This window comes from Polyodon spathula, chromosome 4 (assembly GCF_017654505.1).
Source record: "Polyodon spathula isolate WHYD16114869_AA chromosome 4, ASM1765450v1, whole genome shotgun sequence".
NCBI lineage: Eukaryota > Metazoa > Chordata > Actinopteri > Acipenseriformes > Polyodontidae > Polyodon > Polyodon spathula.
This window is the reverse complement of record NC_054537.1, coordinates 6,484,474-6,511,278: the sequence shown is the minus strand read 5'-3', so window position 1 is coordinate 6,511,278 and position 26,805 is coordinate 6,484,474. Positions and strand designations below refer to the sequence as shown.

At 38.0% G+C, this 26,805-nt stretch overlaps 1 protein-coding gene across 4 annotated transcripts in view; it reads right to left on the bottom strand.

The window, feature by feature from the left end:
- Window positions 1–3,624: 3,624 nt before the first annotated feature.
- LOC121314091 (neuropilin-1a-like) overlaps window positions 3,625–26,805 on the bottom strand; it is a 48,060-nt gene continuing 24,879 nt past the window's right edge. For 3 of the 4 annotated variants that reach the window (XM_041246954.1, XM_041246955.1, XM_041246953.1), the window contains 11 exons: window positions 17,829–17,984; window positions 16,398–16,542; window positions 14,004–14,335; window positions 12,633–12,777; window positions 11,435–11,539; window positions 10,824–10,883; window positions 9,378–9,521; window positions 8,720–8,994; window positions 8,111–8,207; window positions 7,771–7,824; window positions 3,625–6,023 (listed from right to left, as the gene is read on the bottom strand). In XM_041246954.1, the coding sequence (XP_041102888.1) occupies window positions 5,737–6,023; window positions 7,771–7,824; window positions 8,111–8,207; window positions 8,720–8,994; window positions 9,378–9,521; window positions 10,824–10,883; window positions 11,435–11,539; window positions 12,633–12,777; window positions 14,004–14,335; window positions 16,398–16,542; window positions 17,829–17,984 (1,800 nt within the window). In that variant the 3' untranslated portion in view covers window positions 3,625–5,736. The remainder of the gene's footprint in view (window positions 6,024–7,770; window positions 7,825–8,110; window positions 8,208–8,719; window positions 8,995–9,377; window positions 9,522–10,823; window positions 10,884–11,434; window positions 11,540–12,632; window positions 12,778–14,003; window positions 14,336–16,397; window positions 16,543–17,828; window positions 17,985–26,805) is intronic. The other variant, XM_041246957.1, reaches the window with a different exon arrangement.

Here is a 26,805-nt window from a genome sequence, read left to right as displayed (position 1 = left end):
ACGTAATTGCAATGTTAGTATGCATGGTTACTATACACTTAATGTGTAAATTGTTTTGCACAATGTATGCAAGTACACAATTGTATCAGAAAAGGGTTAAGCTTAGGGTTATGTCGTGCAAAAGGATTTATACATTAAGTACATTGTAGCCATGCACAATAACATTGTAATGATGTGTAAGTACACATGTATTTCCTAAGTATCTTCTCTGTAAAGACATAGTAATTAGAAGCACTTTATGAACAATGTTATTAAACACATTGCCAGCAATCCTGAGAAGTAAAAACAATTAACTTCTCAAGGACTGGACTAAAATAACTTTGACAAAAACATATTCATTATGCTCCTGTAAGCACTTCTTTATTTTTCAAACAAAATAAATGTACCCAAGTGAGTTTTCTCTCAGAGGGCAATGCCATCAGAGTGCGGTTTTTGCAGGAAGCGGCCACTCCTGAAATGACAAAGCAGCTCGGTCTGCCACTGAGAGATAATTAATAAGCTTGTTTTTCATTCTTGATGAAACCTTCTCATTCTGCTGCCAGTAGAAAATGCAGCAGTTCATTGCAATTAACAAGTCTCACAGCTTGTCTGAGATTAACACTTCACAAATGTGAATAATATCACAATAACGCAGTTAAAACATAACCCCCTAACCCTAACTCTCTCAACAAAAAACAAAACAAAAAAACAGAGCAGGTAATAAAAAGAACAGATACAGCTTACACTGAAAAACCAGGACTTTTTTTCCCTCAATTCATTGAAGCTGCAGCACCTCTGAAGATGTTCAAATCTTTTTTTTTTTAATCAGTTATATAAATGGCTGTGTTAATCACAACACAACAGGGCCTACCTTAAAAGGTTACCTTGGCTGGAGGCACTTTCAATAAACAAAACAGAAACAGAAACCCTAACTCAAAATCTAACCCTAACCCTAACCCTAACCCTAACCCTAACCCTCTTGTGGCCATAGTGCTGTATTGCATCCTAGTTTAATTTCAAAAACTGACTGCATCATAAGGAAAAATCTCTTGGTGATAGCTTCACTTACATTTCCCTAAATATACTTACGTCCCCTAATTATATTTACCATTAAACCCTTAACTTATCATTTTTTTAAAAAATTTGGAATCACCATTATTTTTTCTCATTTTCTCCCCAATTTGAAAAGCCCAGTTTTTTTTTTTTTTTATTTCAACCTGGTTCACTGCTGCCACTCCAGTGCTGACTCAGGTGAGATGAAGATGGACGTGTGTCTTCTGATATGTGTACCGTCAGCTGTCTGCCTCTTTTCACTCTGCGTGCCACCTCACAGCTATAGCATCGGAGGACCATGCAGTCCTGGGTAGCTTACAGGCAGGCCCACAGGTGCCCGGCTACAGGGGGTCTCTGGTGTGCAGTGAGCCAAGGATACCCTGGCCAACCTAGGCCCTTCCCACCTGGATGGCAGTGGAACAGCCTGGGCTTGAACTGGCTATCTCTGGGCTACAGGATGCATCCTGCAATCCATGCAGAGTGCCTTTACTGGATGCGCCACTCAGGAGTCCCTTAAGTTCTAATCTAACCACTGTTAGCATCTAAATTTGAACTAAGTAGTGCTGTACCAGTAAAAAAACATAACTGAAATACAGACTATTACCATTAAAGATGATCAAATACACTAGCAGTAGCAGTAATAGAGCATTTAAATGATGCTCAAGCTAACTTCCTTTTCAGATGCTGTTACTCTGTTTAGAGAGAAGGTGGTTCATGATTCAATAGACAGAGTAGCCTCCAGCTGAAATAATGTTAGCATTGTCCAGGGACTGTTTTGTTTAAATTGCAATGATTCCCAAGATTATGCTTTTATCTTTAAATCATTGAGCCTATGAGATTTGTAGATCTAAACTGTATACCTTAACCATATGGCCACCCAGAAAAACAGCTGTTTAAAAGATTCAATGGTAATGGAGCTTGTAAAGTGAGTTACGTGTACACTGGTTACAGCAAAACTGGAGATGGGAATTCACAACCCATTATGTATAATAGACCACATACAGTATATATTCTCTGTGGGTGTGAAATGTGAAGATTCAGAATGTAATGGGAAAAAAGATAAATAGATCAACCTTTTATTGAGTATTACCAAACATGAGAGTAGAAGCATCAATTAAAGCAGACAGCTTTACAGAACAGTTGACAGTGTAACAGACAGTGCTGTGTGAAGCTCTACTGGAACAGATTGTGCATAAACTTCTTCCCAGGCCTTAGCCCGCACAGAACAGCACTGGGATATGGCCTGTGATGTGTTACAGTTGTTATTTATCACTGCGTTAATGATTTAGTTGCACTGTACAAGTCTTTCTAGACATCACTTCACTTCATCCATTTTGCTGGTCGAAACTTTGTAACAAACAAGTACAAACAAATGAGACTGATAAATATCTCAAAAGACTTGTCATGAGCCACGTGCTGATGCCACAACTCAGAACAAAAGAAGTATGTTAGAAAACACACATTGATTCAGTACATGACTTATGAAGAAAAAAATATAATAACTCATAATCACTTCACAAGGGTGCAACAACAAATACTTATTGGTTTTTAATCCTCATGTGCAAGTTTAATAGGAAGTTCATCAATTCATGTTTTTCATTTCGCAAAATGATTATTTCTTATTCTAATCCTCATCTCCATTCAGTCCTGAATTGTGGGGATGTTTTATGTTGTGGACTGTTCTGTGCACTGAGAATCACACTGAAACCACCAAACTCTTTTCACTTGTTATGATCGTAACTATTCAGACCCAGACCTCCAGTGGTGTATGACTAGTGCATACTACCTAGTCCCCTTCACTACATTCTTCAGGATTTCACACTGCAGTTGAAAACATTAAGATGTGCATTGTCAGGTTTTTAGAGATGTGCAGGACATGAGTTTTACAGAAAATAACCCAGAATGACAGGTAAGCAGACAGATAGGGTAGAACCAGCCTCGGTTTCATGTCTTCACATGAACTGACTTAAGTGGTATTAAGTTCCTTCACCAGGCAGCAAGCCTGAGTTATAAACTAGGATTCAAAACTACTATTAAGTGTGTGCTGGGTGTTCCAAAGTGGTTATTTCCACAAATCAGTGGCCAGCTTGTAAAGACAATCCTATTATGAATGTCTAGCCAGCCAAACTTAGTTTCACTTGCTTCATTGTCTTCACTATAACTGCTTGTCCAGTTTAGCACCACCCACTTAAAACCATCATATATCTTCAACAGTATCCTAACATCATGTTGTCAGTTACACATGATCTCCATCATATTGGCACCAATCACAAATACAGCACAAGAGATCTGCATACCTTTACATTATCACCATTCAGTCACTGAGGAATTTGAGATGCGAACGCTGTAATAGTGCTGCTTCATTGTTCGCGTCTTCCAGAGTGTTGGAGCAGATGTTCCAGCAACATTCCAATAATAAGTGCAATCCTACTGCATCCATATCAGGCACTCAATTCAAGAAGGAGCCAATCTGAGTCATCACCTTCTGGGTTTGTCCAACAATCACAACGAAGAACGATTGTCTTCTGCGAATGTTCAGGAGCGAGGACAGCCTTTTTGTAAATAAAAAAAAACGAACTTCAAAAAAACAACTTCTACAAAACATTTATTTCAGCGGAATCTTTGGAATGTAGTAGTCATAGTTCAGCGTAAATGATAACAACAGCTACATGTGATTTCAAGGCTGTCCCATGTGTAAGAGTACAAACATTAGATAAAGTTAAGGCCTTGCTGTTCTTCGCTACAACAGCAACTTACAGAAGCAGTATTGAAAATAAAGTTTTGGTAAAAAAATCTGCACAAAAGTTTTATGACAGTACAAAACGTAAAGCAATAATGTACTAGTTAAATGGAAATATGTTACTATAGGAAATTTGTATACCTTTTTTCAATAATGAAAACACCTTATTTATTTTACATTTCAAAATTATGTCACATAATCTGAAACCATGTAAAAAGAATTTTGTAACACTGTTTTTACAAATCAGTAACCTTATAAACACAAACTTCTTAAATATATTTATCAGTGCAAGATTGTTTTTTTATTTATCTAAAGCTACAGTATCCTTTGTGTATTTCTACATTTCACATGAGAGAAACATTTAACAAGAAACATGAGCCAGCTGTATCGCAGTATACTGTATCTTTTCAACAGAAAATAAAACATGAAACGTGCAGAACTGTGCTTCACAGTTCAAAACCTTACTTATTTCTATTACCTTCACAGCTATGGATGTCCTATTATGAGAGCTAGTTTGAAACCAGTTTTGCTTTTACTGCTAAAAAAAAAAAAAAGCGTTTACTAATGTGTTTGCTGCTAAAGTTTTAATGTGGTCTATTTTTAAATCACATACATGCAAAGCACCCACACATTTCTCACCATTTTTACCACTGAAAATACAACCAAATGCATTAGCATTCTATCGTGTAGCGTGCACTGCACACCTACTTAACCAAAGTGTCTTTACATTTTGTTATCCTGCTGGATGTCATGGAAATGCATAGCCCTTTTTAACCTTTAGCATGCCTTTCTTCACTGTGATCATTCTTATTGATTTTAAACTTGAAGCTGGACTGGATCATGTGGGCATGCTGTGCTCTGGTCGAGGCCGTCCTTCATGTAAAACTTAAAACCAAAGCCTGATCTGCTTGCGTTGTGATTTGTAGATTGGATCCATGGTACTTGTTGGGAAGGAGCGAGGGCACTGCTATTGCTCTGCTTTGTCTCTGAGCCAATTCCTTCAAAGATGCTTCACTTTTATTCCCTGTATGGGGTGAAGGCGTCGCTGTGAAAGAGGATGCATGCTTCAAAGGTTTCAGGGAAGTGATATAAGTCTGCACGCCTTTAATAACATGGCTGCAAGAAACCAGCCTTGGACTGGAGCAAACAGAGAGGCACAGCGTCCCTCCCCCTCCCCCACCCTAGCTAGACCACTGATCACGTTACAGCAGATTGTCAGCAAAGCACTTGTCTGGTTGTATTTCACACTATACACACAAAACCAAAGAAAGGGATACTGCAGCTTTTTTTAAAAAGGGCAATAAAATATATTAAACTTATATACAATACGTGAGTCATGTCAAAACCTTAGGGGAAGCAGTCGCTTTTGTTTTGCCTCAACCACAATACTCTTATTTATTTTGCTAGCAAATTGGTTTTAATTGAAAAGGGATGTAAAACTCCAAAATAAACTACAGAAACCAACAAGCATGTAATAAAGGCCCTGCAGGAACTATACATCAGTCAGACCCTTGTCAGAGACAGTGACCTGGGGTTGTACTGTATTGTACATTACTGTGCTGTATGTCCTTCGGAAGGATAATAGTACATGTTTGTCAGGATGGTTCATTTTGGTATTTTACATTTTTTAATTAAAAAAAATATATATATATAATAAAACATCTCCTTCAAGAAAATGATAAATACTTGTAACATTGTCTTAATTGGTCTCAACACCAGCATATGATTATTAAAAATGAAAATGAAAAAAATAATACAAATAACAATAATATTAATAATAATCTGGCTGTACATCTTTCATTTCTATACACAGTGTCCCTGTTTTGTAGGCTTCTTTCACTGCAGCTCCTGAGAAAAGCTTGGCTCAGTCGCAGTCCCTACAATCCTCTTTCTTCTCGAAAGATAAAAGCAGTTCCCATTCGCCTTGTTTAAATCCTGGGGCTCATTTGTCTCCATGTCTTCTCTCATGCCTCTGAATATGAATTCTGTGAGTTGAGTTTGTCTTTTTTGAGTTTGACTCCATCTACAAGTTCAAAATTATAGTTCTCCAGAGCTGACAAGTTCCTTTCTGCCATTCCGCCATGGGAACAGGCACAGTAAAGGACGACTCCGCAGATGGCCCCGAGAAAGACCCCTAGAGCGCTCATGGCGATGATAGTAATGAGAATGGGGTCCAGGGTTTTTAGCATATTCCCTTGGATCTCTTCATTTTCACTACTGTTGTCAGGATACTCATACTCCGGTGTAAGGTCTAAAATGAAGAGAGGAGAAAAAAAATCTTAATGAAAAACACAGTTTGTGTCTCCTGGGAGTTTACAAACTTCTGCCCTCAATCCACAATGGTTACCAAGCTACAACTGTGTTTACAGTATGGTGAATTTTTCACAATATCGACAAAATCACAGCATTATAATAACAAGAACAATAACACTAAAAAAGAAGAAGAAGAAGAAGAAGAAGAAGAAGAAGAAGAAGAAGAAGAAGAAGAAGAAGAAGAAGAATTATAGTGTTAAAACAGCATGTGACCTGACTGAGTGTAATGCAACAATATACAAAAGTTTTTTGTCACTGAGTCTATATGTGAATTTTGGATGCCATCTTGTTTAGTTTGCAGCTATTTCTGGAAGATATCTCCCTTATAAAAGTTTCCCACAGTAAAAGCATGGTAAAGCATTGTAAGAACAGTGCGGTATGGTAAAGCACATTGATAAACATGGCAAACCAGGGTAATATCAGTGGATTTATTGCATTCAATCTTGAGTACATTCACCAACAATATCGTTGGGAAGAGTATTGCTTCAGTTGTGTGTGTATGCAGGATTCTTTTGTCCAAGCTGTCAAGGGACCCACTTTACTGTAAATCTGATGTTGTGTAGAAAGAACGGGTGTGTGTGTGTGTGTGTTGGGGTGTGTGTGTGTGTGTGTGTGTGTGTGTGTGTGTGTGTGTGTGTGTGTGTGTGTGTGTGTGTGTGTGTGTGTGTGTGTGTGTGTGTGTGTGTGTGTGTGTGTGTGTGTGTGTGTGTGTGTGTGTGTGTGTGTGTGTGTGTGTGTGTGTGTGTGTGTGTGTGTGTGTGTGTGTGTGTGGTGTTGTGTGTGTGTGTGTGTGTGTGTGTGTGTGTGTGTGTGTGTGTGTGTGTGTGTGTGTGTGTGTGTGTGTGTGTGTGTGTGTGTGTGTGTGTGTGTGTGTGTGTGTGTGTGTGTGTGTGTGTGTGTGTGTGTGTGTGTGTGTGTGTGTGTGTGTGTGTGTGTGTGTGTGTGTGTGTGTGTGTGTGTGTGTGTGTGTGTGTGTGTGTGTGTGTGTGTGTGTGTGTGTGTGTGTGTGTGTGTGTGTGTGTGTGTGTGTGTGTGTGTGTGTGTGTGTGTGTGTGTGTGTGTGTGTGTGTGTGTGTGTGTGTGTGTGTGTGTGTGTGTGTGTGTGTGTGTGTGTGTGTGTTGTGTGTGTGTGTGTGTGTGTGTGTGTGTGTGTGTGTGTGTGTTGGTGTGTGTGTGTGTGTGTGTGTGTGTGTGTGTGTGTGTGTGTGTGTATGTGTGTGTGTGTGTGTGTGTGTGTGTGTGTGTGTGTGTGTGTGTGTGTGGTGTGTGTGTGTGTGTGTGTGTGTGTGTGTGTGTGGTGTGTGTGTGTGTGTGTGTGTGTGTGTGTGTGTGTGTGTGTGTGTGTGTGTGTGTGTGTGTGTGTGTGTGTGTGTGTGTGTGTGTGTGTGTGTGTGTGTGTGTGTGTGTGTGTGTGTGTGTGTGTGTGTGTGTGTGTGTGTGTGTGTGTGTTGGTGTGTGTGTGTGTGTGTGTGTGTGTGTGTGTGTGTACAGAAATGGCATAAATCGAAACTATTAAGCAATTAAAGACAAAAAATTAAAAAGAAAAAAAAAGCTTTTTAAAGATATAATGTACAAACTGCAAAATGCATTATTATTATTATTATTATTATTATTATTATTATTATTATTATTATTATTATTATTATTATTATTAATACTGGAAATAATGAAATGGAATATCGTACCAATATCATCAATGGAGTTTCCAGTGTCTGGATATTCTGTTGGAATTTCTGGATCTAAAAAATAAACCATTACAAATTGTCAAGTAGGGAAATATTTCACCAACAGTAAAACAATAAATAACCGGCAGTCAAACAGACTACTTCTTCACTCTGTGTGAATAACTCATATGAATATAAAATAAACACAAGCAATGTGAAAACAGATTTTCTTGCACCTTCATGTTTTATTTTTTAATAAACTGGGGTATTAAAAAATGTTTTTCTGATAAAGAGGGAATACACAAACAATTAACTCTTTTAATGTAATGTAATTGAGCCTCTGCTGCGTGCATCGACTTACCCCTGCAATCTCCCATATGCATGTCATCCAATATGTTCACATCATCCAGCGCGATGTCTCCCCAGCTGCTGTTTTCAATTACAGCTTCCATCACAACCTGTTCAAATATCACTGTTAGTTATTATTACCAAAAAAAAAAAAAAAAACATCTACAGATTTTACCAGTGTAAAATACAGCATCTGCATAAAAGGGTTTACTCATCTAAAACAGATTTTGCACTTTCATATCTGTGTATAGTTTGTGGTTCTTTTTTGTGGTCTTTTCTTAGTTCTTATATCATATTGCACACCTCTTTTTTAGTAATCTCACATTGCTAAATAAGCCACCCTTTAAAAACCAAGCAAAAAAAATAAAACAACTGCCTACAAGTAACAGGCAGGGCTGTGTGACTTACTGCCGTTACTGTGTCTGTCCTGTCCCCTTTTGGTGGGTTGAGAGGAGGTTAAAAGCTCTAAAATTATTAATTTAAATGAGCCTAGCTATTTCACATTGTGGTCTAGACGCTCACTTCCAGTGCGCGGGGTCGCTGGTTTGTGCCCAGCCTCTGCCCTGTTACACACACGCACATCACGTTACGGTAATGTACGCTTCTTTCACTGGGATGGTACCTGATAAGCGTGTGGGCTCTGAGGAATCACGAGCCGGCCCTCTCTCCAGCGGCTGCCCTGATGCCCGCTGACGGTCCACAGAATGATTTCCATGGGGCCTTCTGCGGTTTGCTCCCTCTGTTTGATCCTCAGGCGGCCGATGTGAGAGCCGAACATGTGATACCAGAAGGACATGCAGAGATTGGAGCTCTGGGGAAGCACGGTGGGGCTCAGCAGCCGTGCCACTTCATTCTCCGGCTTCCCATTCGCCAGAGCGGAGATGAAGTTACCACCGTCTGCATTTAAAACATGAGCCAGATGTTACAAAATAGTAATAATAATGAATAGGAATACATCCCCATGTATACAAACTGGTATATAAAGAGTAATTATTCGTATACAAGAAGGCTGGCCAAAGTTGGCCTTTCCAGTCCTGGTCTTTGTTCCAACCCTACTCTAAATTGTGTAACCACTGAAACCTCCATCCAGACCCTGAATTAGTTAATGACATCATTGCACTTGTTAAACGTGGAGTGTAATAGCCCTCCAGGACTGTGACTGGACACCCCTGGTCTACAATCTTTATTTCACTTTAAAATAGGTTTTGCTGTTGGAATGAGGAGCTCAAGCTTACTTAAAACTCATATATAAAACCTGCGGGAGTGCTGGTGTCTCTCACCTCCTGTATGGTCCTGATTTGGCCCAGTGTTGCTGGTTGGTTTCCCACTTGACTGCAGCCTCCACTTCCCTTCCTGCTGCCAGCCGCACATAGTCTGGTCTGCACCCCAGCCAAAGTCACAATTGAACCAATGAATGTTCGTGTCTAAGAGGGGAAGATAAAGAGGCACAGTCTGTTAAAGTGAACTGTTAAGACTGCTTCGGAATGGTTGGGAAAATCAAATCCTGATTAAAATGCATGACCTGGAGGGGTTGCAAAAACCCCACCCCAATTCAACAATACACAGAAAAGCAGGCAGGTCCCTTGTATTGAAAAAGATGGAAGCTGAATTTAAGATATGGAAAGATACAAGTTGAAAACACAATTAAACTGTCCAATATGCTACTCATGGCTGACTGACCTACAGAACTGCTGAAGCCATTAATGCTGTAGAACTGAGACTTAAACACAAGATGGCAGCAGAGAGCTTTCACAAGCTTAAATTAAAAGCAGAAGTCTGTCTGGAACAGCAAACAAAGACAAAAAAAATGTTCACAAGAAAAGGGGAGGGCAGGAGCAAAAATTCAATTCCTTACAGAGCTCAAATCCGTAACACATTAATTCATTAATCTTTGTAAACAAAAACACCCCTAAATCCTACTTGAAGATGGCTAATTAAACAAGGATTGTTAAAACTGAGAGAATGCTATAACATGTTCAGAGCTCAGTATTCTAAGAAAAGCATAAAAAGGGGGTCATTTTTAATGAGCGGAGCTGTACACTTTAAAGCAGGATATGCTCATGTAATGGGCCCGCATTCCACAGAGCTGGTTCTCTGGAGACAGCTATATGCCAGCAATTGCATGCTTCACAAAAACAGGAATTGACTAAGCAGCTTTATTTGCTATTGAAGAGATAAAAGCGCAGGCCCTGCCTCAGCCTGCTCCAATGTCTTGCACGACACAGTTGTGCCTTCTTGCCCTGTGTTAACAGCAAATCCTTTTCTTTCTAGTTTTAATTTATCAGTCATTCACGCTTCCAACAGCATGGAGCCTATCAAAAAGCTCATGTGAGATAAAATGTTGCTGGAAAAATACTGGTAATCTGTTCTTTACCTTCTATGTTTTTATCTCTCTTTGATGCATTAAATAGTGGCTGCTCTTGTTTTTAGGTCTGATGTATTTAATAGATATAATATGAAAAAAATATCAACAAAAATGTATGGCAGAGGGGTAAAAAAAAAGATAATTTCTAGATTCAATTTCACACATTGCACAGTACATCAAAGATATTGTGTTGATTATTATTTTGTATTAAATGTTATTATACTGTGTAAGGTGTTTTTTTTTTTCTTTTTCAGGATCTCATTTTGGAATCTATCTTGCATTCATTCATTCAAACTGGGCAAATCGCACTGTTCCCAATCAGCCTGTTTTCCCAATCCAGCTGCTTGAACATTTTTCTCACCTGGAAGTTTTGAGGTATCCCCACCTGTTGGCTCATCTGTGATCTGCACAGCTCCACCACCTAGCCAAGGAATAGGAACTGGGTTAGATATCTGCTGGACAACTGCAACATAGGCATGGTTACCAACAAAAGTTACTGCATGTTTTATAAAGCTTTTAACTTCAGCATCAAATGTGTCCAACTAAAACTAAAAGGGGTTAGTTGGTTTCAAGTAGTCCTTTTTATTTTTACACAAAATCTTCCACATTCCACATTATTTAAAGGGATAAGCTGTAAATAGAGCGGCATTCAATGGAAACTAAACAAAAAAGCTAGATACCCCTTGACCATGTATTTTAGCATGGTATTTTTTCAGCTTTACCATGCTTTCCCCATGATTATAATATGCATCTACCATTGTTTACCCTGCTTTGCCAGTATGGTAATATGCTTACCATACCTCGCTATTCTTTACATAGCTTACCAATGCTTTGCCATGCTTTCACGATGTTTTATTATACTTTGCTATGCTTTTTCTATGGGAAACTTTTAGAAGGGGTGTCCATTGAATGGTATTGAAAGAGACTGGCATGGGTGGAAAGCTGGCAATGGAATGAGGGTGGTGTTAGCACCTGGCAAGTCGTAGTCATCACCTGTGCCACTGTGACAGTTTGCCTGGTCGTCATCACACTCGTCCGTCAGGCTTATCGCCGTGGTGGTGGGAACCGAAGTGGGAGCTGGGAAAAACAAACACACAGCTTCAGACACGTACCACCCTACAGTCGAGCACCACCAAAGAGTTCCACCCAAAACCAAAAAGTGTAATTACACTGAGGAAAAAACACTGGGTTTGAGTATGCATTCGGTATGAGACCGCTTTCACTGAGAACGAAGCAAGTTATCTTTTAGTGCAGAGCATGAAACGAGTGCATGTTTGTGGTGAGTTATTGAAAATACAATGTACAGCACATATTGACATGGTGAAGCTAATGTAACTAAAACTCCCTGTGAAACATACCATACCGAGATAGGCTATAGTGAAATACCTGTGATCATAGGCCATATTCACAAACATGGACTAGGGTTTTATGAAGCACTTGGCTTTTGGCAAGAACACTGCACATTGATCAGGCAAGAAGTTAGAGCCAAGGCATATGATTGCCACACTACTACATTGGATTTCCATGGAATGAGTTTGTTTGAATACTGATACTGTCCGAGCCATGTTAACAGATATAGATCTGAAGCCTGGCAGCAAAACTGAATCCGTTCCAGCAATGTGACTTCAGCTCTAATCTTCCATTAAGTGGCCTTTTCAGAAAAACAGTTTTTATTTTACTAACTATTTAATTTGATTAAATATCCTTAATAGTAAAGAATAATAGCACATCAAATAAAAATCCTGATATTGAACACTGGTGAAGCTGACATCATAAAGTACAACACAGAGTTAAAGCATGGAAGAACCCAATTCTGTAGTCATGGGTAATGTCCATCTTCATGAGGGCAACTGGTAGGAGATGTCTTGTTTAATTAGTGTAAACTGAGAATTTGTTTTGGCTTCATAAAGACAACATTCAAAAGCACACTTTAGGATTTGGAATGGCATAATATTCTAGACATTCTCATTGATTGATCTTTATTATGTTAAAAAACACATGATCTAACTGGGGAATACTGGGGACCTGAGGTTACCACCCATTAGTTCTACCAAAATAACCCTTATATATACACACACATATATATTTATATTCTGTCATTCTTTCAGTGACTAAATAATTACCATTTCAGCACTGAAGAAATGAGTAGGCCTAATGGAAAATGAAATACCTTCAATCTCGCAACCAAGGAGCTCCATTCTCAGTCCCAGCCCCGAGGATGCAGCCCGTTCTGGGTAAACCCGGATGAACCTTGTCAACAGTGGCTCAAACGTTCTCAGCTCGGGGGTGTCGTAGTTGGTATTACCTTCAAATGTCTTGAGGAACATCGGTGGAAAGAAGAAAGGAAAGACATATTGGCGAGAATCCTAGCAGTGATAGATGCTAATAGTTTTACAGTGCAGAGGGCTCTTGGGGTTGAAAGTGGGTTAAGATAATCCATATTGTTTCGAAATGGCTTCTTCCTTCATTTAAAATAGATTAAAACACACTCAAACAGGTGTAGCATGACTAGATTAATGGCGGTTACTGACACTGGATTGGCATTCGTCAGTATAGAGTTTCAAACAGCATTCCTGGTAAAGAAACCTAGTAAACAATGTATAAAGTGACCAAACCGAAATGCTTTGAACACAGCTTCTGAAGAAGTCAGTTGTGAAGACTTATCAAAGGATACTCTCATTGGCAAATTTGCACCACACATCATTATCTAACTGATATGAGCAGAATGAATGCAAGAAACAGCAATCTGTTCCCACATCGCTCTGAAGACTGTTAAAAGGGCTTTATGAAAGAGGACACAGGAAACAAGACCATGGAAATTTGGATTTCATTTGTTCAAAAATCACATATTAAGACATCTGGAAGAGATTTTGTATTGTTGTACCTGTCCCTTGTAACCAGGCACAGAGTTTAACAGTATTTCTTGGGAAGTGCGCTCCACACTCAAAGCATAACACTGCTGACAGATACATCTGAGGCCTGCATTGATGTTGCATGCTTCTTTCAACTCCTATAACGATTCTTAAAGCTCAAAAGTGAAATTTGACTTTCAGGTCACAGAGCTTCATAAAAGGAATACGAAACGTGATTTGTAACCAGAACAAATGAATAGGGACATGTCAATTGAAGGGGGGGGGGGTTAAAGAATTTAACCCCCATAATGCAGGTAATATATTACCTGCTTGTAATATATATTACAATGTAAATTGTTGTAATAGGTTTGTGCTAATACTTGGAAGCACACGGTATATAATGTATGATAATGGCAGAAAACTCTTTCAATTCATAATGAATGTACTTCTAGCATGTAATACAATATGTCTACAGAATGCTGTCCATATGGGGTATCGGTTCAGTGCTTCTTGAGTCAGAGATTAGCTCTTAAAACTTTGAAATAGATACAGTACCCAAGAATACAAGCATCACTTGCAAGGTATGACAATAACTAGATCCACATTTGAAAGTACTCCATATAAACACACGACCCCTAGGCAGTTGAGAAATAAAGAAATGGTTGGGTGACTAGATCATCCTAACTCACCTTGGGCTTATTTCCACTAGCATCCATGATCATCTTCCAGTCTGAGCCGTTGTTGCTGTAGCCGATCCTGAACTTCCTCATGAAGACCTTGTTCTCCCTGTGCTTGCCTCCCTGGATGATGAGCCCCCGCACCAGCTTCTCCTTGGCCAGGTCCATCTGCAGCCACTCCTTGGTGTACGGTAAAGCCTGCGGCTGCAGCACCCAGCCAGACCGGCTGGTCAGGAGACGGGCGTTCTCGGGGACCCAGTTCCGGTCAGCAAAGTTGGAGGCTGTGATGTGGCCATCTGTGATGAGACCCGACACCATTCCCAGCATTCCAGAGCAGGGGTACTCTAGAAGAGGGGTAAGAGGGTTTGATTATGAGTTTGCTCATACTGTATGCAGTAATCAGAGTTTAACACCACATGCAGGTACTGCTGGATATTTTAAAAAGACCAAACACATCAATATTTCCAAACTAACATCTTAACCACTGTGCAAAAAAGAGTCAGTCCCCTTTTGCAGAGGTAGTTTACCTTGCTGATATCCCTTGTCTCACTCATTATCTTTAGATTTCTCTTTCTTTACTCCAAATCTCAGATCCCTCAGAAAATAAAACAACAAAAACAATCTCAAAGGTCTCTAGTAATGCTGCGTGCAAATCAAGTCAGGGCACTTCAGCACAACACAAGAGCCAACACAACACGTGATGATTTCATGATTTTATAATAGGGGATTTGCAGAGAGCTGTTACTCAAGGCCAAGCTGGTAGTCGGATCCAGATTCTTTTTTCATAATCCTTGTACCAAAGTTCTGAATTCTAGTTGCTCCAACCTGCTCAGAATCAACTGCTTATAAACAATCCACTTTGGATGCCTAAATTAACCCCGGTAGCATAAAAAAGCACAAGGTAAACTAGCAGGCCTACCACTGACAAGCCACACTGATGAGTATGCTCGTAGTTATTTGGTGAGACGATGGGTTATTGGGAAACGGTTCAGTATGAAAATCTATAAAATTGCCTGTTTTGATTCTTTACCATTATGAAGCAGTATACTACTTCTCAACTCAATCCACCAAGCTTCAGAAGATAGAAACATCTAAACAAGGAAGCATGTAAAACGCTATGTGCTGTGTGCAGGCAGCCTGTGCACACAATAACATGTACTGTATGATCATTCAGATCAAGGTGTTGCAGTTTCTTTAAGCATGATTAAATAGAAATCCATTCTCAGACACTACAATGAACAACCACATAAACCTTGAAGAATAGCTTGCAGTTTTCATTTGCGTGTGGGTAATGTTTAAATATTTTTCTAACTATGAAATGAATTGAATCCGGGGGCTCTAATCCATCTCTTGTGATTGCTATCGAAGTTTCTGTTGCAAGCTTTACAAAGGAAGGAACTTTCTGGAGAGCAACCACAAATTAAAAAAGCTGCAGAGGTAGAAATGAAGATTAAAACCACTATTACTGTAGCAAGGACCTCTACATGAAGCTTATTGCATCGAAAGACTGGAGGAAATCAGAGGGTCAGATTTGACTGAGAGCATCAAGACCAAATCATCAACACTGCATCAAAAAAACAAGATGTAATCAACGAAAGAGGTGGAGTTTACTTGGCTAGGCTAACCATTTTAGTTGTTCCCATGAGGTCTTCTTCAGGGAGTCTTCTTTTGATTGTTACCCGCTAACTGAATCTCAGTGCTTTTAACTGAGCTTTTCCTTTATTCGTGCTGAACCAGCAACATCACAATTTCTCCAACAAAACAAACACCAGAAAACATGACCTACAACAACTCAGATACAAGTTCTTTCAAAATGAAAAACTTAAATGACCCCGGTTTCTTCTTTGTCTATTCTGCTGTCCTACATACAGTATGTCCTAACAACGAATCACTGTTGAGGCTTCCTTATATTAATTGCACATCTCTAGGCCCCTTTGTGCCTCAAATCAGGCCAACTATTTCTACCATCACACGCTTTAATTCTCCAGTACGAAAAATGACAGTCCCTTCTGCCAGCTACTGCTCTAGGCTATGCAACTCCCATCAATAAGCTAACCACTGCTGCTTGGAACCACAAGGAAAAGCTAAGTGCAAACCAGCATAATAAACCACAATAGACAACCTGTGGTGTTTCATCATGACAGTGTACAGATGGGCAGGGTGGTTCGATAGTCAACCAAAGACTTAACATCAGAAATGTAAGATTACCTTTCAACATTTGAACCCGATAAGTGTAGAAGAAAGTACAGCATTCATATGCATCTGAAGGCAGCAGGCTGTTATACTGCCATGTATTTTGCATCCTAACACCAGGCAGCATACATATGGAATAGGATTTAGTGCATTTATATTTTATAATTCAGTTCAAAGCAGAGTGAAAATACAGTTGGATTGACTTGCACTGACCAGAGATTTTACAGCCGTACACCTCGAAACGCAGTGCTATCCCGTTCTCCCACGTTGTCGGCCGAATGCGGATGAAGCGAGTCAGGGTGGGTTTTGGAAGAGGAGTCTTGACAACATCTACATGATTTGTGTTCCCCTGGAAAATCTGTATTTAAAACAAAGGTGATGAATTATATACAGTGTTTTTTTTTTAAAGGATGTACATGAAGAAAACCACAGAGACATGACATGACCTTCAGTATATTTTATGAAGTCTTTTGTGAAATGTGTCCTAGAAACATAAACTAAAATTTAATATGTAGGCCACTGTTCTCAATAGAGATAAGAATTCATATCTCACTATATTCATATTATATATTTGTATAAACAGTTTGCCTTCAGTATGTTTTGTGAAGTCTTTTGTGAAATGATTTGTTCCTCTGAAAACAGTTCCTTTATATTTCATGGACACTGTAAGTCTATGTGGCAAAGTGCCCGCCCATGTGTGTATTTTGTGTTGTGTGTTAATGTTGGTGTATAGTCATTGGTACACGGGATATAAACGGGTCTGTGTAACATGAGTGTTTAAAATGTATATTGGTATTTAGGCACGAGGATTGCACAGAACTTCACGTGCAAGTAAAAAGTAATAATATATGAGCATGGGGAATTGCACTTTATTAGTTCACTTGCAGTTGTAAAGCTACTCCAATTGAATGATTGATTAGCAATCGAGTCTCGGTACAGCTGCATAAAAGCTGCATGTTTTCACTCACTCGGGGTTGTGTGTTCGGTGAGTGGAGAACAGGATTGGAGACAGAGGTAATTGTAATAATAATAGTTAAGAATAGAAGCTCACCGTGTTTTGTCTGTATAGTCTGTTTTATTTGTCTGTTTAATTTTGGCTACCAGTGCCGTGTCCTGTGTTTTTGTTTGTCTTACAACAGTTTATTTTCTGTCTGTCTGTGCACTATTAAATGCTGAGTGAGACCATTCGCTCAGCTCCACCAAACTCCACCTCTCTGTCGTTTATTTCCTGGTTCTTGTTTCTGGTCTGACGTCCCCCACTCCGGTCGTCTTTGTGACAGTCTATTACTGTGATCTATAACTGCTGAGGACCTTTAGAGCTGATAAGAGCCTGCTATCAGACATACACCTTGTGCACCTGCCACATTAGGATGCTGTTTTATTTTTCAATGTTACTGTAACTAAAACTGACACCTAAAAAGGAAGACAATTCTGCAGCAACTAATTTGTTATATATTTTAACACAAACCTGAAGCCATGCTACTTATGCTCGAAGATTTCCTGCCGTTACTGAGACACCGTTAAATGGGGAAAGTCCATTTATGCTGTTATTACAGTCCAGTCCATTTATTACAGTCCAGTAATATCTCTGTATTATCACCTCAGCTAACAGCATTACCAAGACAAACCCAATTATCCCCCTACCTTTTGCTTAGAGCCTTCCTTCAGAGTAATCCAGTCTTCCCCATTGGAGCTCACATCCACTTTGTAGCTTTTCACGTAGTAAACTTTTGACGTTACTTTTGAGACGGCCCCTTGAGTTCCAATGGCAGAGACGAAACGCAGAAACCCCAGGTCCACCTGAGCGAACAAAATGGAAATCAAACAAGGTATTAGGAGACTATATGAGATCCCTCTGATTCTCTACCTGGAAATGAACTGATAGTGCAGCCAATAAAAAAAAAACCAGAAGATGATTACAATGCTGGTGTGTAAACGGGCCACTGGGGAGCCACATCTAAACTGTGAGTGGATAATCTGGGAGAGACCTTTTGAAGCATGCTTTATTTACATTGTCACCGAAAAATAATGCATTATCACTCTTCATTACAGTACGCTAAAGTATAATTCAAGCTGTTTTGCCTAGTAGCCACTGTGGCAATAATGTGCAGTGATGCAAGGAAACAAAGGTCAGCAAACAAGCAGCATTACGAATTTAAAATATATTTCTTTTGTGGATTTAGGACTGGAGGCAAAGTCTCAGCTGGCAGCTTCACTTCTATAAATACAGAAGATTAAATCGGAGGGCAGATGTGAAATGTACACCTGGTTTCAGTACCTCTCCGGTACAAACTCCCATCTAACTTGATAAATGCAGGTCAAGGCAGATGATATAATCGAACGTCCAAGATTGTGGAATTGATGATTTAAAGATAGCGTAGAGGAGGATGCTTTGAAGAGGAAAGTATTTGCTGTTAATTAGTGGAACAGTAAAAAAAATCAATCCTGCATTGCTTTCGACAGAGGTGACTCTGACATTGCACCCGGTTGCTAATGTAATATTTCAAAGATTCCACTTCATTTTCTGACATGTGCAGAGCTCTGTGCAGAGCTATGATCACAGCACTTAGTGAACTTTTAGCATAGCCCAACAACACAATTCATCAAACAGCTCCCACTGTCAGAGGCCTTAAACCCGCAAGTATTTAGGTTTGAAAGCATTCTGCTTTGCTGCTGTTTGCATTGCAAGTTAGAAATGTAATAGTAATTTATTTTTCCACAGGAATATTTATATGGCTTCTTGCCTTTGTTTTCTTTTTAGTTCTGTTTCCACACGTTCGTGTGTGCCGTATATCACTTTTAATACACAGTTCAATTAAATGTGAATCCTTCTCGGTTTATCCTGATAAGAATGACTAAGCACGGAAAAAAAAGAATAGTCTTTATATTTCTTTGGGTAATGTGAATTCTTATAAGCCTGCTGATTTAAAGCCAGTATTAAAGACAGGCCAGGAAAGAAAATTACTGACAGCATTCAAATTACACAATCTCATATCAACATTTCAGTCACATGGAGGAAAAAAGTGAAAGTCTAGATTCACAACAGATTTTACTTTACAATTAAGAAAGTCCCAGGAGATTTTTTTTTGTATCTTATTTTGAACAACTGTAGCAATAACAGCATTGCCTGTCTTTAAATAAACACAAATACAAAGAAACAGCTTCAGCATTTCTGCCAAAAGTTTTGAATCCACCGAACATAAAATCCATACTGCTGGATTTTGGCAGACCTATATTTCCCCAAATGGAATAAAATCCTTGATATTAAAATATCATATATATATATATATATATATATATATATATATATATATATATATATATATATATATATATATATATTTTTTCTTTCCCTATTTTCCCTTTCATATCACTTTGGTATAATATATGGACTCATTTAGATTTACTGCACTCGTTCATCATAACCCAATGTAATGCAAGAAACTAAAAACAAAAAACGATCCTGGTTCTGTTCCAGGAGCTTCTCCCAGATAAAGTTGCGTAACTTTGAAAATGTCTTTTAGTTCATTTTTGAGTTACTGTATCCAGTTTTCAATTGCTACATTAGCCTACTGTACCGTTGGGAGATAACCTAATTCTTCCACAGGACGTGCTTAAATATTTTAAAATGTTGTTTCCTTTTTAAGGTTGAGTCTATCCTGTATAAACATCTCCAAATATATATATATATAATATATATATATATATATATATATATATATATATATATGATATATATATATATATATATATATATATATATATATATTTTTGAGACACAAACTGTATTTTCTTTGTCTCAGGGCACCTTTGGGACTGTCATTCAGAGGGATTTGAAAACAGACACAGCTGTAGGGAACTGTGCGCTGTGAATCTGCATCTTGTGAACAAGCCATGCACCAACGTTCAATTCCAATGCAACCTCTTACTCTCAGACCTGATATATACCATTGATATGAATGGCAATTTAACCATGTTTGTCTCTCAACAGTGATTTAATTCTGACATTGAGGAGAAAAAAACTGGTTAAGAAATCCCATTGAATTCTGAGTGCTTATTGAAAAGGGATTCTCCCTTCAGTTGTGTATTGACAAGGAGTCTTGGTTTAATGGGAAGTGTAAGGAGGATTCTGTGTACATTTGCTTTAATTGTTTTAATGAGTACTCTGTGGTTTGAAAGATATGCCATCCAGCACCAATTCTATTGCTAAGTAAATATTTTTTCTTCAATTTTGCCATTTCCCTCTCTTTACATAAAACATACAGCTTAAGGGCCAATTGCATATCAATTTACATCAATTTGCATAATGAAGCAGAACGAATCATTTAAATATCTGTCTAATTTGCCAAAGTAATGTTTCTTTTATAGTTAATAGCATGCTGGATTGTGTCATATCCATGAATATTTTTGAAAAACTGTATATTGCAGAAAAAAAAAAGTTTTTTCTTTTAAACAAACAGCTATATCAAATATGTTTTTATTCTGGCAGATCTTTCATTTTCAATTTTATATAGAAGTGTTTCTAAAAAAAATATTTCACAAAATGCAAAACAACATAAATGACTTATGTGATGCACATTGGATCTTTCTGGTGAAACTTGATAAAAGCTTCCCTGCATTGTGTTCCTAATTTTTGACTACACTGCGTTAGTCCGTTCTGTCAGCAGGTAATGTGTGTACATGAGTCAGCTTCATGGGCAGAGGCTGTCAGCATCTGTGACGAGACACTAGATGGCCCTCAAGACTTTGCTCTGTTCATTTATAGAGGTCTTGGCAGACTGAAGTTAACATGAAGGGAGTCACAGAAGGTAAAATAATATTAATCCACCCAAAAACCTTAAATAAAAATGGAAAAAAAGAAACACACAACAATACGATAACCAGATTAACCAAAGTGGCAGTCCAATAAACATCAAGGTTACAGAAGTGTGTCGTGTAATTGGACGATTTCCTTTTCACTCGTTTAGTTATCTTCATTATATAAAAAAGAAAGCTCAACCCAAGCACAAGAAAACACATTCGATGTGTTCTTTGGATTTGTTAATTCTTCCCTCTCAGCTGTATGATCAGTTTAAAAAAAAAGCCTTCCTGTGTGGGCTATAGGAATTTGGAATTGGTACCCAAGGGACCTAACTGAAATGTTCTGTAGATTCTACATAAACAAAAACTTGACGATAAAATAAAACCAAACTCTGATATACGACTATATACGAAATTAAATACCATCTGGTTCTGGTTAACTATGGAAATGCTGACATAAAAGACAAATTCAAAATAGACCTATTGAAGTAAAGACAATGGGAGGAACTTTATGGTTTAGAGGCATCTTACAAACCTATGAATGAAACAGCTTTTTTAGTATAGACTAATTAAGCAATTCTATCTAACAGGTTTAATGAGAGAAGAAGGTTTGCTATAATAATTATTATTGCTTTTTTTAACAATCTGTTCTTTGTCATTGAATTTATTATGTTTTCTTTTGTATTTCTCAACTTCCCAACTCTTGCAAAGATGCAATATTTCTCACAGTATCCAAGATGCTGGGCAACTTGATAGGGCAAGGTAAATCCAATTGTGTTGAACCTTAATGTTATTTGCATTGAAATTGAGCTAGAATTGCTTTTATTATATTATTATGTATTATGATACCCCCATCGTCTTGCTTAATGAGCAGGGGTTGTCTTAAAAACCTCTTAGATACATATTTTGTTTTTATCATAGGAATTCAGTATTGACAATAACAGTTGTCATGTACTGTATATATAAGAAGATTCACATCATTTGATGAAAACCTACAGTTCTACATTGCGGGGTGTTGCAGTGTTAGTTTGTGTTCGTGTGAAAGGGTGACTGGTTCCCCCTGTCTCGTACTGCGGTGGTGTGGAGACAGTGGTAATTCATGTGATTAAGCAGAGCATGCCGTAAGCACCAGGAGATGAATTAACTGACCCCCAGCTGACAAACTAGGGACTGGAAGCAGCAAGACTGGGACACCCATTCCAGGTGGCAGGTTTAGTTTGTGAAGTAAGCTGTTTCAGCACTGATTTCTACAAGCAGCGTACATTAAAATAATAGACAAGCTCTGCATCTGGAGAGCTTATAGGAGCCGGAGTCTGTATCACAGGAAGCAGCCCCATTGAAAATCTTTTTGTTTTGTTTTGAGCTGGTAAACAACAAAAGTGCATATCTGCACATAAATCAGTCTCTTGTTTTGTGTGCTAACGTGGCAGACTCAGCAGCTACCATATAACAAAAAGCCTTTCTCTCTGAAAATGTTTTAAAGTAAAATACTCATGAATAGCTAAATTGTTTCTTTCACTGTAAGGCACAAGAATGATCCTGACGGAGCTTTGTTTTTTTATTTGTTTTTTTTTTTAGCATGGCAGGATTAACGTGTCTTACAGGCTGCCATACACGTGATCTGCATATACAATGTAAAGCTTTATTCCAGCACAGTAAACTGTTATGCTCATTTGGCCAAGCAGCTGCTTTTATAATAATTCAATCAGAGCATAATTCCGACTTCTTATTTCAGGCAGCTTTTTTATATCCTGCTTTTTATTTGCTTGTTCACGTTGGAAAAGCAGCTAAAGCACATTGGCTGAGTCAGCTTTCTTCCAGGACACTCTCTTACAAGACAAGAACTTTAATTACTATTCCAGATTTTAATTACTTATCGCGTGGGCCAAGGGGCCCATGGGCTGAAAATATCTCTCACAGGTTACTAGCACCAGTCACCAGTAACAATGGAAAACGGACACAGTTGCATTTAAGCACCCAGAGCTAATTGAAAACACATTTGTGCTTCCTGCAAAAACAGGATATCGTAACGCTAATTATTTTAGTTCCAGACATTAGTTATGTGTTTTTTCCTAACTAGAGAAAGGGTTAAGAAAACGGATCTCTTCCTTACATCTTGTACACGTCGGGGAAAGTCCATAATTAGCAACTTGCTTATATCGGCTAGATTAAATTGTATAGAATTTACCATGATATGCCAATGACTGACAGCTAGAAAAACAGCGAGCAAGCCAAGTGGGAATTCAATCAGCCATGGGAATGTCAGACTGGCTCCATCGACAATATTTACCAACCTTAACCTGCCATTTATCTTTGTCAAAAAAATGAATGTGTTCTCGTGGGCTCAGGACTTGAACCTAAAGACTTTACAGTAAAAATCTTTCTTTAACCTTTAATCTACTGTACTGTCCTAGATAACACTTTCAAGACAAGACTAAGCTTGCACTACCTCACTTTTAAACACATTTTCATTGTTTCCTGATCATGCTTAACACAGTTTTGATTATAAAATCCCTAATGAAATCTATATTCTTAAAGTAATAGCTAGCTGGAGAAGCACCAATCTATTGGTAGATTGCAATCTTAATTCTCAGTGACTGCCAATATACTTATTTAAACTGGACAAAGCCTCCACACATGGCTCGATTCAATGCATGTTACTGGGCAAACAATACCGCTGCTTCTTAATGAATGATTTATCATCTCAAGAGGCAAAAAATGTAAAGAAAATAAAAATACATATTTCATGTCATGGGTGTGATTAGTATCGGCTGTCTCAGATTATAATCTTATTTTAAGATTGCTTCTTGCTGCATTCCAAAAGCCAACCAGTTAACACCTAAAATAATATAAGCCACAGATCACTTCTTAAACCTAAAACTCAAGAGTTTAGTTTCAAAAATACTTTCCTATTTTGAAGAGCAGACTCGGTTGTGTGAGGTGATCGTCCCTGCGTGCTTGATTCTGATTATATGGAGACTGAGCTCCATCCATCCTCCTTTCATTTCCCTGACAGTACACTAAGTATTCATTCAGAGGACCTGTTCATATTTCTGTGTGGAATTGTTCTCAACACATTCTGGCAGAGTGTTTGCCTATTTGTAGTCACTGCATTTTCTAAAACATGCTTGCTCTGGAAAGTAAATTGAAAAATGAAAAAAGCACAGCGTTGATGTATTTCTGGTACGAAACAGACATTGTTTTGGGTGCTTATAATGCAGTGCTCAGACACCCCACAAAAAGGCCACTAAGTCTCGAAAACCCTTCAGTCAAATGCCCCTCTCAATGTTGTAACAGCCAATTTCATTTGAACCTTTTTGAATGGCTTGATGGGCTAGTGAATGAATCAGTCTCAAAAACAATAATAATAAGAGGCGCCGATTCATGGTGCATCATCTAACGATGAGTGAAACGCTCTGCCTAACGCCTTCACCAGTGAATGCATGTTTACGAGCGAGACCAGCTTTCCTCCAGCAACAAACAGGGTGGATCAGCTGTCGATTTCTGTAAATATGTCTTTGGATGACGGAATAAAGACGTGGCAAGAAAACATCTGCAGTTCTGTGGTAATATGAACAATACTGGGACTTACAAGACACTGTCTCTTGAGTACAGACGTCAAACTGGACGCTGTATAAGGACCAGTAAAATCAGCACAGGGGTGCATGAGAGAGACAGGAAAGCTGCACAAACAAGAAAACGTACTGTACACACAAGGAAATCAACACTACTGGCCAGGCAATTTAACAATGCTGCTGATACACACATTTACTGCACATTCAATTAAAAATGAATATATTCATAACTAAATTCAACATGCTAGCTAACCTCCTGCAGCACATGTCCTCATGTTAACTATCTCTTGAGCTACAGTATGTAGAATATGTTGTACTTATATTTCTGCATTTTAATGATATTATATTAAAATCCACAAGAAATTGGTTTTAAATGCAACATAACAAATCTCCTTAATGAACTGACCGTTGTAGTTAATAATATAAATTGGTTTGGCACAAAATATGTTGTTCGATAATCAGCCAGTTAACGAATCCCTTAACTTATATAAATATGATGGATTTGTTAATAAAATAGAAGATAATGACAGTCTGTATTCTGGTCATATCAAAGCTATCTTCTGTGGGAGTTTGAAATTAGAACTTCCCCTGCATAGCATCTCTTAATCAAGTTGGAATTACCCATTTTACTCTTCTAATGATTCATTAAACTCCTTTAGGATGCATGGCTATGCAACAGAAGAATGCATTTAAACTATACATTAAACACCAATAGCAGGAATCTTTATTTCACTGGAAACAAATGTATATTTTTAAACTTTGGCATTGGATTGGTTCAGGGAATATCTCTGCCTGGTAATTCAGTGTTTTGTTGTTTTGATCATGAAAATCATCAATTTTCCCATAAAAAGATAGATTGGAAAAAAAAAAAAAAAAAAAAAGCTGTCATATTTTTATTGCAATTGTCGGGGGGGGGGGGTTCTCCTCATTTTAATGTTGCTTGTGATCCACAATCTCATTCATTTTAATGTTGTTTGTGATCCACAATCTCATTCATTTTAATGTTGCTTGTGATCCACAATCTCATTCATTTTAATGTTACTTGTGATCCACAATCTTTCATTTTAATGTTGCTTGTGATCCACAATCTCATTTATTTTAATATTGCTTGTGATCCACAATCTCATTCATTTTAATGTTGCTTGTGATCCACAATCTCTTTCATTTTAATATTGTTTGTGATCCACAATCTCATTCATTTTAATGCTGCTTGTGATCCGCAATCTCATTCATTTTAATGTTGCTTGTGATCCACAATCTCATTCATTTTAATGTTGCTTGTGATCCACAATCTCTTTCATTTTAATGTTGTTTGTGATCCACAATCTCTTTCATTTTAATGTTGCTTGTGATCCACAATCTCTTTCATTTTAATGTTGCTTGTGATCCACAATCTCTTTCATTTTAATATTGTTTGTGATCCACAATCTCATTCAATTTAATGCTGCTTGTGATCCACAATCTCTTTCATTTTAATGTTGCTTGTGATCCACAATCTCTTTCATTTTAATGTTGCTTGTGATCCACAATCTCTTTCATTTTAATGTTGCTTGTGATCCACAATCTCTTTCATTTTAATGTTGCTTGTGATCCACAATCTCATTCAATTTAATGCTGCTTGTGATCCACAATCTCTTTCATTTTAATGTTGCTTGTGATCCACAATCTCTTTCATTTTAATGTTGCTTGTGATCCACAATCTCTTTCATTTTAATGTTGCTTGTGATCCACAATCTATTTCATTTTAATGTTGCTTGTGATCCACAATCTCTTTCATTTTAATGCTGTTTGCGATCCACAATCTCATTAATTTTAATGTTGCTTGTGATCCACAATCTCTTTCATTTTAATGTTGCTTGTGATCCACAATCTCTTTCATTTTAATGTTGCTTGTGATCCACAATCTCATTCATTTTAATGTTGCTTGTGATCCACAATCTCTTTCATTTTAATGTTGTTTGTGATCCACAATCTCATTCATTTTAATGTTGCTTGTGATCCACAATCTCATTCATTTTAATGTTGCTTGTGATCCACAATCTTTCATTTTAATGTTGCTTGTGATCCACAATCTCATTTATTTTAATATTGCTTGTGATCCACAATCTCATTCATTTTAATGTTGCTTGTGATCCACAATCTCTTTCATTTTAATATTGTTTGTGATCCACAATCTCATTCAATTTAATGCTGCTTGTGATCCGCAATCTCATTCATTTTAATGTTGCTTGTGATCCACAATCTCA